The sequence below is a fragment of the Bos grunniens genome, chromosome 10, assembly GCF_055505025.1.
Source record: "Bos grunniens cultivar Pamir isolate PY7600 chromosome 10, Bosgru_T2T1.0, whole genome shotgun sequence".
Classification (NCBI taxonomy): domain Eukaryota; kingdom Metazoa; phylum Chordata; class Mammalia; order Artiodactyla; family Bovidae; genus Bos; species Bos grunniens.
The window spans coordinates 77753711-77768088 of NC_141174.1; the positions used below are offsets into that span (position 1 = coordinate 77753711).

The 14378-nt window shown below is 41.2% G+C and overlaps 2 protein-coding genes across 3 annotated transcripts; both read right to left on the reverse strand.

The window, feature by feature from the left end:
- Positions 1 to 1104, reverse strand: LOC147365026 (olfactory receptor 10G2-like). The gene has a single exon (XM_086318885.1). It carries the CDS (start codon positions 955 to 957, stop codon positions 1 to 3), a length of 957 nt encoding a protein of 318 aa, XP_086175011.1. The 5' UTR covers positions 958 to 1104.
- Positions 1105 to 5053: 3949 nt separating this feature from the next.
- Positions 5054 to 8945, reverse strand: LOC147365027 (olfactory receptor 10G2). 2 transcript variants are annotated; one of them, XM_086318887.1, is made up of 2 exons: positions 8930 to 8945; positions 5054 to 5982 (listed from the first exon to the last, which is right to left on the reverse strand). In XM_086318887.1, the coding sequence occupies exons 1-2, from the start codon at positions 8943 to 8945 to the stop codon at positions 5054 to 5056; spliced, it is 945 nt and encodes a 314-aa protein (XP_086175013.1). The 2 variants fall into 2 exon arrangements, with proteins under 2 accessions (XP_086175013.1, XP_086175012.1); XM_086318886.1 differs by lacking the exon at positions 8930 to 8945 and having other exon boundaries at positions 5054 to 6010.
- Between the last annotated feature and the right edge of the window lie 5433 nt (positions 8946 to 14378).

Genomic DNA, 14378 nt, shown 5'->3' on the forward strand with positions numbered 1-14378 from the left:
TTACTTATTTTCACTCCCAGCCCCTCTACCTGAGGCTAGTCTCTTCAGAGCGGACTTCACTTCCTGGTTCCTCAGTGTGTAGATGAGGGGGTTCAGTAATGGAGTGACAACAGTGTAAAACACAGCCACTGCCCCATCCAAGGGACTCTTGGAGCCAGCCCGAAGGTAGATGAAAATACAGGGGACATAGTAGACTGTGACCACGGTTAGATGGGAGCCACAGGTGGAGAAGGCTCGGCACCGCCCATCAGCAGTGTGAATCTGCAGGATGGCATGGACTATGTTGGCATAGGAGAGCAGAATTAACATGAAGCAACTGGCGGCCACTACCCCAATGTCCACAAAAGTCACAAGCTCATTGACAGTTGTGTCTGCACAGGCCAGTCTCAATACTGCAGGGATGTCACAGAAAAAATAATCCACCTGGTTGGGCCCACAGTAGGGCAGGCGGAATGTCAGGGTGGCCTGGATGGACCCATGAACAGAGCCAGCCACCCAAGCTCCAGCCACAAGGATGGTGCATAACCTCCCATTCATGAGCGTGGGGTAGCGCAGGGGCTGGCATATTGCCAGGTACCTGTCATAGGCCATCAAGGTGTAGAGGAAGCACTGAGTGCTGCCCAGGAAATGAAAGAAATACAGTTGAGCCACACAGCCGCCAAAAGGGAGTCTCTTGCTGGCGGGAGTAAAGTTTAGAGTAATCCGAGGAACGATGACAGAGGAGAGCCACATGTCCAGGAATGAGAGCACGCCCAGGAGAATGTACATGGGGCGAGTGTGGAGCTTTGGGTCAGCCCACACAGTGAGCAAAATGAGGAGGTTGCCCAGCTGAGTCAGGATGTAAATGATGAAGAAGAGCAAGAAGAGGAGAATCCTCAGCCTCAGGGGGTGAGATAAGCCCAGGAGAATGAAATCTGTCACCACAGTGTCCAGGGATGTGTTGCTAGTCTTTCCCATGTTCTTCTGCAGTCTGCTAAGATGAATGATGCAGTCAGGCAAGGGAAATACAACACAGAGATGTGATGGGAGAATACTTTTGTCTGATGACCAGAGTCTAGGAGGTAAACAGAACACATCTACATTTTATATAAAAAGTATTTTTGGCGTGGCATTCAAGGGAGAGGCTGCTGGGCATGGAATGTAAGAAGGTGGCAATGAAAAAGCAAAGTCAGGGAGAAATGAGACCTTCCTACTAGGTCAGGTAGGAAGTCATAGGATAAACTGTTGTCTTGGCTCCCCTTCACCCAGAGGCTCAATCACTTTGAGCCCTTTGCTAGCAATGTCTCTTTCACTTTGAAAGAAATCAGATTATCTCAAAGGATTGGCCTCTTTCTGGCATGTCTACAACGAACTGGGGTTTTGTGTGGGACATTTTGGGTTGGGACTCTTCCTGTCAAGAGATGATATAAATCACTAGGACTGAAGGATGTGGAAGGACCCGTCACTGGGTCTTTTAACCTTGCTAATCTTTTGGACAAGACTCAGATCACAGCCCTTTCAGGCTGTGAGGCAGCATGAGCAGAGAGGTAAAGCAAGGACAGTGAACAGCGTTTGGATTCAGTCGGGAGGCAGAATCCATATTTTATCGCTCTGATTATCCTGTCAGTGTCTTTGTCCCGCGCATTAAAAAAATCTTGCTTAAGAAAAGGTGCTTTAAGGAGAAATATTGTACGACATCTCTTATATGTGGAATCTAAAAAGAAATGATAGAAATGAACTTACAAAACAGAAAGAGACAGACTTAGAGAATGAACTTACGGTTGCTGGTGGGAATGATGGAAGAAGGGATAGTTAGGGAGTTTGGGATGGACATGTACACATTCCTATATTTAAAATGGATAACCAACATGGACCTACTGTGTAGTATATGGAACTCTGCTCAATATTATATAGCAGTCTAAATGGGAGGGGAGTTTGGGGAAGAATGGATACAGGTATATGTATGACTGAATCCCTTTACTGTTCATCTGAAACTATCACAACATTGTTAATCGGCTGTACCACAATACAAAAGAAAAAGTCTTTCTTTTTCTTTTTTGTTTTTTAAAGGAAAGGTACTTGAAACGGAAGGCCTTCCAAACTTCAATTACGTTCACCCAGTGTACTCATCCCTGGGGGAAGAAGGGTTAGGGAACTCGTTCTGTGTTTGCTCTGTAATACTGAGTCTGTTGCATGATTTATGCTGCTTTCCTTTCTCCCCTAAATAGAGAAAATAAAAGATAAGTGCTAAAATGTTCAAAGAAGAAAGTTCCCAAATCTGGAGAGAGGCTCATTTAGTTCAGACTTGATACACTTATCATATGAACTCTGTGAGCAGAGGATGAAGTAAGGAAAAAAGATAAGGAAAAGAGACAACCTAAATATGATTTTTGACAAAGTTCCTGAAACTTTTGTGATTTCTAAACTATGTCTTTGCTCCTCTTGTGAACTGACCTGACTTTAGAAATGCTTTCCGGTTTGAACTCACATGAATACAGCACCAAAATCTTGGTGGAGGCTGGCCTTTCTTGGGTAGAATGGCCCTGCAGGTGAGGACAGCCTCCTCCAGAGCATCTTCTGGGCTTGTGGTGATGGCTCACTGGATCTTTGCTTTGGAACGGAATTGACACACTGACTCTACTAATTATCTGTGAGACCTTCTGCCCTTGGAGGCTCTTTGTAGATTGTGACTTGTCTACTTAAATGTCTTGGATTTTATGTTGGTTAAATTATTAGCTGGATCTCCTTTGACTGAGGTATTTTTTTTTTTTTAGCAAAACACTGTCAAGAGATTTATAGAAAATTATTTACCTCTTGGGAATTCTAACCAAAACATTTCCCTCAAGAGAACTGCAGTCCCATGATCCTAATTATTATTATTATTATTTTTTTTTTGCTGTGACAGCAAGCAGAAATCATTTCTACATTGTGTAGAAAGTGAACTATGAGAACAACACTATCTGTTGGATGAAAGACATAATTTCTAATTTCTGTGATCCTTTTTTTTTTCAAGTGTTGTTGGACCACGCATTTACCCACTTTCTACTCGAAAAATGCATTGAAAATGCACTTAATTTTCAATGGTTGAACTAATCTTCGTTACATGGCTTCCAACACATTTGTTATCCATTGACTGTTGGACAAGTCTGCTGGTATACAAGAGGGTGGATTCAGCTATAAATGAGGAATTAATACATACTCATGAAAGCCAAGGAAAGCCTGACTTTCCCATGGGCCCAGAGTAGCTTCAACATTCTTGATTCCACAGGCCTTCCATGAGGGGAGATGATGCTGACTTTGCATGACAAAAATGAGCAATAAAGATTCAAAATCCCAGTCAGACAACAGGTTGCAAAACAGGACTGTGTCCACAGCAAAGCTCAATAAATAGTTTTTTTTTTCTTCAAAATGTATTGATTTTAACTATAGTGAATTCTACAATATGTATCAACATTGATTTAAACAAGTTAAAAAGAATAGCTTTATTGAAGTTAATACAAATGTTGTAGAGTTCACCCTTTCAATCTGTACAATTCCATTGTTCTTGGTATATTTACAAAGTCGTGGATTGATCACTCCTGTCTAACTCTTGAATAACTTCATTTGTCCCAAAACCCTCTTCCACCCCACTCCTGGTGAACGCTAATCTGCTTTCTGTTTCTATGGATTTGCCTATTCTGAACATTTCATATAAGTGAAGTCATGTAATATGTGGCCTTTTGTGCCTGGTCACTTTGACTTGGCATAGCATTTTCAAATTTCATCCATGTAGTTGTATGTATCGGAACTCCATTCCTTTTTCTGGCTGATTGCTATTCCATTTTATAGCTATACCACATTTTGTTTATCTTTTTATTAGTTGAGGGATATTTTATTTGGTTACATATTTAGGATGTTTTAGTGCTGCTATGAACACTCATGTACAAGTTTTTCTTTTGTGTTTGTAAGCATATGGTTTCATTTCTTTTGGAATATACCTAGGAGTAGAATACAGAAATTCTATGTTTAACATTTTGAACAATTGCCAAGTTGTTTTTTAAATGGCTCTACCATTTTATATTGCCAAATTTCTTCACAGATAGACAACACTTGTCATTTTCTGTCTTTTTTTATTGTAGCTGCCTTTGATGGTAAATTGTATTAATCAGAGACTGGTGGGTATTAAAACATATATATCGGAGATCATAGGAAACTCTTTTCTGGAATGTCTTAATATATAGTTTAAGATATGTTTGAGGCTTTCCTTTTTTACTCTTTTTTCTTCTGTTCTTTTCTTCCTTCCTCTTTTTTCCATCTCTTTCTTCTTCTTGTGTCTCTCTTCTTTCAAGTCTCATCTGCTTTTAGTTTCTTTTAAATATAATAACAAAACTTGCTCATTTTAACGTTGAGTAGCACAGAGATGTACAAGAAATAAAATCCCTTTACTCCACTTTCCCATTGCAATCCCTAATGTAAACAATGTTGAAATTCATCCTATATATGCCTACACTTTGAAGAAGTTATACATATATACATGTGACTAGTTAGGTATTAAGAGAGACTTCCTAAAGATGGATAGAATTTGATGTCTTAGCACATGGGGAGAGTAAGGGACAGGAAGGAAATACAGATGATCCAGTATTTCTGGGTTGAAGTGCTTGGGAATGCTAATGCCATGAATAGGCAAAGAAATAACAGAATTTATAGAAGTCTAGGTTTAGGGGCAAAGTGGATGAAAAAGGGGCTATGGTAGCAGTATGTCTTATTTTTTCCCTTTCACATTTTCTGGCATAATTTACCTCAAAGAAGTTGACATCCTATTTAACCTTTGAAAGACATTTTCTTATCTCACAAGGTAATCAAAAGGTGGTAGAAGGAGTGTATCCATTTATTTCCAAACAAATAATGTAAAACCAATTTGGCCGAGTTTAATGAAATGAAAAGATTATGAATCCAAAGAATTCAGAAGTTTCTTCTAAAGAGAATTAAATTCAGTACAGTTTAGATCATGATCAGCTTTTGAACATCTGCCATATGCAGCAACTTCGGAAAAGAAAGGTATTAATGGTAATGTAGGTAGTCTCTGAGCCTCTAGTTACTTATTTTCACTCCCAGCCCCTCTACCTGAGGCTAGTCTCTTCAGAGCGGACTTCACTTCCTGGTTCCTCAGTGTGTAGATGAGGGGGTTCAGTAATGGAGTGACAACAGTGTAAAACACAGCCACTGCCCCATCCAGGGGACTCTTGGAGCCAGCCCGAAGGTAGATGAAAATACAGGGGACATAGTAGACTGTGACCACGGTTAGATGGGAGCCACAGGTGGAGAAGGCTCGGCACCGCCCATCAGCAGTGTGTATCTGCAGGATGGCGTGGACTATGTTGGCATAGGAGAGCAGAATTAACATGAAGCAACTGGCGGCCACTACCCCAATGTCCACAAAAGTCACAAGCTCATTGACAGTTGTGTCTGCACAGGCCAGTCTCAATACTGCAGGGATGTCACAGATAAAGTAATCCACCTGGTTGGGCCCACAGTAGGGCAGGCGGAATGTCAGGGTGGCCTGGATGGACCCATGAACAGAGCCAGCCACCCAAGCTCCAGCCACAAGGATGGTGCATAACCTCCCATTCATGAGCGTGGGGTAGCGCAGGGGCTGGCATATTGCCAGGTACCTGTCATAGGCCATCAAGGTGTAGAGGAAGCACTGAGTGCTGCCCAGGAAATGAAAAAAATACAGTTGAGCCACACAGCCACCAAATGGGATTCTCTTGCTGGCGAGAGTAAAATCCAATATTAGCCGAGGAACGATGACAGAGGAGAGCCACATGTCCAGGAATGAGAGCACGCCCAGGAGAATGTACATGGGGCGAGTGTGGAGCTTTGGGTCAGCCCACACAGTGAGCAAAATGAGGAGGTTGCCCAGCTGTGTCAGGATGTAAATGATGAAGAAGAGCAAGAAGAGGAGAATCCTCAGCCTCGGGGGGTGAGATAAGCCCAGGAGAATGAAATCTGTCACCACAGTGTCCAGGGATGTGTTGCTAGTCTTTCCCATGTTCTTCTGCAGTCTGCTAAGATGAATGATGCAGTCAGGCAAGGGAAATACAACACAGAGATGTGATGGGAGAATGCTTTTTCCTGATGATTAATGCCAGAGAGTTATGAGATAAACTGAATACTATTAAATTTTTTTTCTAAAAGGAAGGTGGCATTGTCATTAGTCATTTTGGTTTACTTGATAAGATAAATCACCCACAGGCTGGTTAGTATTCTAGATGAATGGAAACTCTTATCTACTGAGAAGCATAATTTGGCAGATCAAGGAACAGGAGAGTGTGTGAATGATAGGGAGTATCATTAACTTCAAGCAAAAAGAATGTTCACCAAAGAGGAGCTAAGGCTGAGACAGAGGAGTGTGGAATGTATACCCCAGAATTACCTCATCTACTTGTTCCTCCACTTACCATCATTGCCATGCCCCCTGTTTGTCCTCAGCTGAAATCGCATCTCCTCACCATAGCGTGCAAAAATATTCATTTTCTGGTCCTTGTTTTCCACTCCATCATACTCACTGTAATCCCTTCTTGATGTTCAGATGCACAGACTTCCTCAGTGCTCTCACAGTTCAGTGCTCCAGCCTGGAACACGTGCACCCACTGCCTCTCTGCCCCCTTCACCTACATAATGCCCACTTTTGTTTCAGGACTGTGTTTGGAGGGCCTCATCTTCAAAAGGACTTTCCTGTTTCCCGAGGACCATGCTTACACTTTCAGAACACGTATCACATTATACTGCTGTTGCCTAAGCTGTCTAATGTCTCTTCCATTAGTCATCCTCTCTAGTACAGTAAAGGTGATAATTATTTTCTGAATAGCTGATTGAATGAAAGTGAAAGAAAGTCACTCAGTCGTGTCTGACTCTTTGTGACCCCGTGGACTGTAGCCCACCAGGCTCCTCTATCCATGGAATTCTCCAGGCAAGAATACTAGAGTGGGTTGCCATGCTCTTCTCCAGGAGATCTTACTGACCCAGGGATCGAACCCAGGTCTCCTGCACTGTGGGCAGATTCTTTACCATTTAAGCTACCTAGGAAACTGATTGAATAAATGTTGCCAAATCCTACTGATACAACACAGTGCTTCTTTCTCTGACTCATGGGCCCGCCCCCTGGTTGGCAAGAGACCATCTCATTCTGATGCATTATGGGTCTAGTTTTGCTATAAAAAACTCCAAAGACCTTTCACATTTTTTATTGCTCCAGGATATCATTTAGATTTATTGGCTGATTTATGTGGTTCATTGGTTTGGGATTGGATTTTTTTGGTAAAGTGTTTCAGAGGAATTCTTACTGTTTATTGTACAAGCTTTGATTAATGCAGGACTTAATCTTCAGTTTGTACATATGTATAGAATTATAGCTAGATCTTGGTCTAGATATATTGTTGACTTTTGAACAACATGAGGGTTAGAGGCACTGACCCCTGTGCTGTTAAAAATTGAGTATTGCTATCTCTGCCTCACAAACAAACAAACTGATTTATAGCTTGTGATAAATCATAATGGACAGAGATATAAAAAAAGAATGTATATATATGTATGTATAACTGAATCATTTTGCTGTACAGCACAATTTAACATAACATTGTAAATCAATTGTACTTCAATTAAAAAAAACAAACCCCAAAACCCCACAGAGAAATTGATAAGCGTGTTACCAAGAGGTGGGAAGCATAAACACTTTGGATAGAGTCAGGACTGGACCTTTTGATTCCACATGTTGTGATCACTAATGGAACAAACTTTTCATGACTTTCCCTCTAACTTAATTAATTAAAATCTCTGTAAATTGAAAATACGGTACTATATTGAAAAAAATCCAGTTATAAGTGAATCTGCATAGCTCAAACCTGTGTTGTTCATGGGTCTATTATATATTGCCGTTTACCATACAATAACGCTCTCTGAAGACCTGAAAAGAATTTGAAGTACCTAATCCACAGGATAAGAAAAAACAGAGCGATGACATATGTTTGTTTCATTTATTTTGTCAAATATTCTATTTGAGAGAGATTTTTCCCCTACTAGGGTTTGAGTGCTATCATCTGTCATTTTGCAATAAAGTAACTTTGTTACTTAAATGTCTATTTTCAGGAAGGAATTAATATAATATTAATATATATAATTAATATAATAGAGATTAATTATAAATTATGTGGGAGTATTAGTAGATTCTCCATCAGGAAAGTCATCAAGATATTTTATCGTGGTTATTTTATAAAATAACATAATTAATATATTAACATTTAAGAGCTATTAATAGTAGTAATGATACATAATAAACCTGGTTCTTCAGAAGCCATAGAAAATATTAAGCATACCCTCTGCTTGCAAAGAAAGAAGAAACACCAGGTTTTTACTGTCTGAGTTTCAGGAAGACACTTCGATTTATTTGACAACTAATTGGAAGACTATTTGGCTATAATACAGTGAAGGGATAGAAAGAGTTGAATTAAGATTATGTTTAAAATGCAAATAATGAGCCAAGGTAATTTTTATTTTTGCCAATATATATGTGTAATACCAGTGTGCTTCCATTTAGGCAAGCAATACATTCCTGAAGTGTTTTATGAAAATCAATTGTATATCAAATCAGACAGAACTGTAGCACTGGGAGAATTGTTTGGAGGATTTCCATAATATGTATTTATGTATAGTGAAAAAATTCACCTTAATTTATCTGCTTTTCCAGTCTGATTTTTCCCATTTGTTGCGCATAAATCTGTTTCCACCTCTCCCAGATGCCCTGTTAGATGAAAGCTTCCTTTACCTCTATGTTCTGGGAGAGGATGGCGGCTTTGACTTGGGGTATGGTGTTCTGGGGCTGCATAGGAGGGCAATCTGTGATTTAGAGAGATGGGCAGAGTAGATTTCCAGAAGGTGGATTTGGAAGAAACAGGTAATGTGTTTGATGAAGGATTAAATCTCTCCATGAGAGAAACAGTCTGCCCCCACCGCCCAACCCCTCCCTGGCCCCTTTGCTGCAGTTTTATGTGTCTTTTTGTTTTAGGTCTGCTCCTGTTCTTTAGCTATGGAAACTTAGTATATTTAAAGTAAAGGAATAGACAGACTTAAAGAATTTCAAAAAATGAAGAACAATTTTAGTTTAGCCAATCAGGTAACAAACTAAACATTTCCCAAGTTTTAGACTTTTTGATGTTGCTAAAATCATGTGGTAAAATGGTCAGAAATGAAATATAAAGCCCATAAAAATAGCAAAGTGTTAAAATTCAGTATAAAAAAACACCTGAAAATAAGGGTCCAGTGATATTAGAGAATAAACAATACACGGTTGAAAATCAATTATCCTGGAAACTCTAGGGAAAGGCTATGGGGGGTGGTAGTGAAAAAGCGACACTGAGAAGATAAGGACCAGGTTGGCGGAGAACAAGGGCACCTTCTAGAGAGCTCTATGGACCCACAGGATCATGAGCTGGGCTGCTTTCTGAGCCTCCCATCCCTCTACTACCCATCCCCAAATCAGGCCAGTTTGTTGTGAGCATATCTCTTGCAGTAACCTTCCCATTTAGAAAGACTTAGAGGAGAGCAGCCTTCCATCAGACTGTTTGAAACTTTGAATTTCTACAGCTAAATTTTGGGAGCTGGGCTATTGGAAACAGTTATAAAATCCTGAAGAGGAGGAATGAAGACTGGTTTAGTGTTGTGTTAGACACACTGGGATCAGAGGACTTCTGTATTTACCCCTAGGACAAGGCCCACCCCAAAACAGTTTCTGGAGAGTATATTGCCTTTTCTTCATTATCCATTCAGTAACTAAACATCCTGGTAGAGCTAGGGCAGAGTAGGGAAAATGGATCGGAGAAGGAAGTGGCGACCCACTCCAGTATTCCTGCAGGGAGAATCCCACGGACAGAGGAGCCTGGCGGGCTACAGTCCATAGGGTCCCAAAGAGTTGGACAGACTGAGTGACCGAGCACACGAAGGGAAATGGATAGAGTTTGGGGTGGCCTAGACATATTTTATCTCTTTTCAGAAGAAGAGGCTCTTGTCCTTCTTGTGTGCTAAGTTGCTTCAATCATGTCCTACTCTTTGTGACTCTGTGGACTGTAGCCCATCAGGCTCCTCTGTCCATGGGATTCTCCAGGCAAGAATACTGGAGTGGGTTGCCCTGCCCCCCTCTCCAGGATCTTCTCCGCCCAGGGATCAAACCCCTGTCTCCTGCATTGGAAGTGGGGTTCTTTACCATTAGCACCACCTGGGAAGGTTAAAAAGAATGAGCTTGCTTATGGAATGCTACTTTGTATCGTCTTCATTGGAGAAAGGAAAGACTAAGAATCTGGCCTATTTATGTTTGCATAATTACCAAAGAATTTTCTTCACAAAATCTATTATTTTATCACTGCCCAGCTCTATTCTTTGTGACTGCCAGAGAGAGATAGAAAGATGCAGATGAGAGATGAGAGAAAGAGAGAGAAATGAAAATAAAATGGCATTTTCTTTTGAACCACTTCTCAACCCCAAAAAGAAATTCCCTAAGTTTGGAAAGAAAGAATTTAATGCTAGTAGTTTGAGAAAGAGTTGAGGAAGAAGATGGGGAAAAGAGACTGATTAACATTTTGGGGAAAACAACAGAATGTCTGAAGTTTTCATAGTTAGTTTGTGGCCTTATTCTGAAAGGAGCTGGTTTCAGGATTGCTTTCCCATCCTTGTAGACTCACATGTACAGACCTGCAAAATGGTGGAGGAGGCTGGCTCTCCTTGAGTTGAATGGTCCAGCGCATGGAGAGATGTCCTTCAAAGAATCAGTCTAACCTGTTGTAAAGGGCTCCCATATATGTGTTGGGAACCTTTAGGATTCTTTCAGGAGTTCTGCCTGGCAAATAAATATTTAGAATCTTTGCGAGCATCTGCCTTTCAGGGCTCTTTGATGAGTGTGACTCCTATATCTCTTGAGTCATATTTTACATTGCCTTTCATCAGCTGTTGCCTCTCTCACTCTGAATAAAAGGGGGGAAAAAACTGTCAAGAGATTTGAAGAAATATTCTAACCTCAGAGGAATTTACTACTCTAACCTGTTTCCCTAATGAGATTGTCCCTCCCCAAATCCTCGTTATTTTGTTTTGAGGGAAGAGAGCAGGAAATGTTTCTCGTAGACCTCCAGAAATAGGACTGTGGGGGATTACCTCGCCAGTATAGTTTTGGATGATTTCCAGGTTCTTAGAGGTGTTATAATCTCTCAGTGGATCACTTTCTTTCCCCATATACCCATCAGGGATCCTCCATCATTTCTTCCAGTTTCTCTTCACATGTGACCTGATCATTGAGGGTCTCTTGACTCTCTCACTCCCCCTCCACTTAGCATCATATGACAAATTATATTTTACTTTTTTACTTGTTTATTGTCTCCACTCACTAGAACGTAGGCTCCACGAGAGGAGGGAGTTTTGCTCACCAAGGAATCCCCAACACACACACATTGCCTGACATATAGTAAGTTTTCAATAAATACTTTTGAATGAATGAATGAGTAGGTGAAACTGTTACACATATTAAATACTGTGGGCAGAAAAAAGCATTGCTTTCAAATGTGAACCTCAAGTTTAAAGTTACCAGGGGTTGATTTGGCCTCAAATTGATTCTCACATGCATGTGCAGGTCTAGGCAGCATATGCTGGTGTAAGTGGCTTTGGATATTCATTTGTTTATTTTACAAAAGAGTCCCTTAGGTTGCAGGGAGATCAAACCAGTCAATCTTAAAGGAGATCAACCCTGAATATTCATAGGAAGGACTGATGCTGAAGCTGAAGCTCCAATACTTTGGCCACCTGATGCAAAGAACTGACCCATTGGAAAAGACCCTGATGCTGGGAAAGACTGAAGGCAGGAGGCGAGGATGACAGCGGATGAGATGGCTGGATGGCATCACCGACTTGATGGGCATGAATTTGAGAAGCTCCGAGTGTCGGTGATGGACAGGGAAGCCTGGTGTGCTGCAGTCCATGGGGTGACAAAGAGTCGGACACAACTGAGCAACTGAACTGAATTGAACTGAATTTTAATCTGAGTAACGTTAGGAAACTGGCTAGAAAGGAAGAAATGAAGCTTGGAGTGTGATATAAGCTTCAGGAGCCTCCATTGTAAAACAACAAAGCTGTATAAAGATAGGATGATTTCTAAGATTCATTTAAATTGTTGTTACCAAAGTTGCAGTGCTACATCTGGCCACAAGATGACAGTGTTGTCTTTTTTTTTTTAATTAAAACCAAGTGCTGTGTCTGCTGCTGCTGCTGCTGCTGTCACTTCAGTTGTATCCCACTCTGTGTGACCCCATAGACGGCAACCCACCAGGCTCCCCCGTCCCTGGGATTCTCCAGGCAAGAACACTGGAGTGGGTTGCCATTTTCTTCTCCAATGCATGAAAGTGAAAAGTGAAAGTGAAGTCGCTCAGTCGTGTCTGACTTAGCGACCCCATGGACTGCAGCCTACCAGGCTCCTCAGTCCGTGGGATTTTCCAGGCTAGAGTACTGGAGTGGGTTGCCATTGTCTGCTAGGTGGAGTAAATAGAAATAAATCCAGAGGACTCATGAGAGGTATACATTTCTTTAGCAAAGATACTGTATTATCTTTATATTAACTTGGGGTACATTAGCTTGGGAAAACTATGTATTGAAGACATAATTTCCTTTTGTGACAATTGGGAAGTAGTTTGAAATATAGCTTTCCCTCTCCTTGTCTCCCTCCTCCCTCCCTCTTTTCTTCCTTCCTTCCTTCCCTCCATCCTTCCCTCTCTCGGTCCCTTCCTTCCTTTCCTTTCTAGCCTTCTTCTCTTTCTCCTTTTCTCTCGATTTCTTTCAACTTCTCACTTTATTACATAAAAATTACCAGTCAAAACAGAAGTGTATGAGAACAGGTTAATATTCTCACCATTTCCTTTTAATCCCAACTTTCTGAAGTAACTAAAGTGAATAATTTCCTTTGTTTTTCCATCTCTTCTTCTATATTCATACATATGTACAGATAGATATCTTATATTTCTTTAGATCTTTAAAAAATATCTCATTGCTTCTTTGTTGGGAGATACATTTAGATGGTAGAAAAACATGTCCATCTCTTCTTTGTTGTCACAAATACCACCACCATCAGCACCACCACACACACACACACACACACACACACACACCGTGTGCATAACCTGCCTCTAATCTCACTCCTGTTTCTATTTTCTCTTGCCTTCAGAAAGACAAATTCTCAGTATTGTCAAATTGACCACTTCTGCCTTTGCCTTTCTTCCTGTTTGCCACCTCTGTTCTTTATACACAATTTTAATGTTTAATATTCACAAAATCACATAGATTAATACCTGTGGATTCATCAGTAGAAAATGTTCACGTGAAGACACTCCTGAAAGGAAACCCACAGCTGCTCCTATGGAAGCTTAAACCCACAGCTGCTCCCACGGAAGCTCAGTCCTTCAAGAAAGGAGCTCCACCCGCTGCGTTTTCTTCTGGGTTTTGCATCCAGATTGAGATTTCCTCCCTCAACCACAGAGAGGGAACCCGCCTTCTTTTGGCTCCAGGGGCACAGGTGCGGAGGACGCAGTGCCTGGTTTGTGGTGTCCTGCAGCAGATGTGGAATTTTTTCCTTCTTTGTGTTTCCCTGACAGTGAGAGGTGAGTCTCAAATTATTAGCAAACATTGCCAGGAACTTTCAGAATAATTTTCTTCCAGATAAATGCTGACAACTCCTAACTTTTGTAGTGAAAGAGTCTTTCCCCATACATCTTAGTGGTGCTAATTGTCCTTGTCCCCATCCTCATCCTTGTCCCGTGTCTTTCTACCAGCATTTATTTCTACCTAAGGAACTCCTCCGTCAAAGGCAGTGTTTTTTTGTGACCATGTGAGAACTATCCTCTTTAATAATGATGTGGTTTCCTGGAGTGCTACCCTGATAATGGTCATGGATCTTCTCATAGGCTCTGCAGGAAAAGGCGTTAAGCAGCCCACTGAGTTGATGGCTATAGAAGGAGCCTCTGCCCAGGTTAACTGCACCTACCAGACATCTGGATTCAATGGACTGTTCTGGTACCAGCAACACGATGGTGGAGCACCTGTGTTTCTCTCTTACAATGTTCTGGATGGTTTGGAGACAAGAGGTCATTTTTCTTCATTCCTTAGACGCTCTGATGCACACAGTTACCTCCTTCTGAAGGAACTCCACATGAAAGACTTTGCCTCTTACCTCTGTGTTGTGATAGACACGGTGACTGTGAGGTCTTTCCAGCTGCTCCAAAACTCAGAGGCAACCACACCAGTACAACAAACCTCGAATAGCCAAAGCAATCTTGAGAAAGAAGAATGGAATCAACCTGCCTGACTTCAGGCTCTACTACAAAGCCACAGTCATC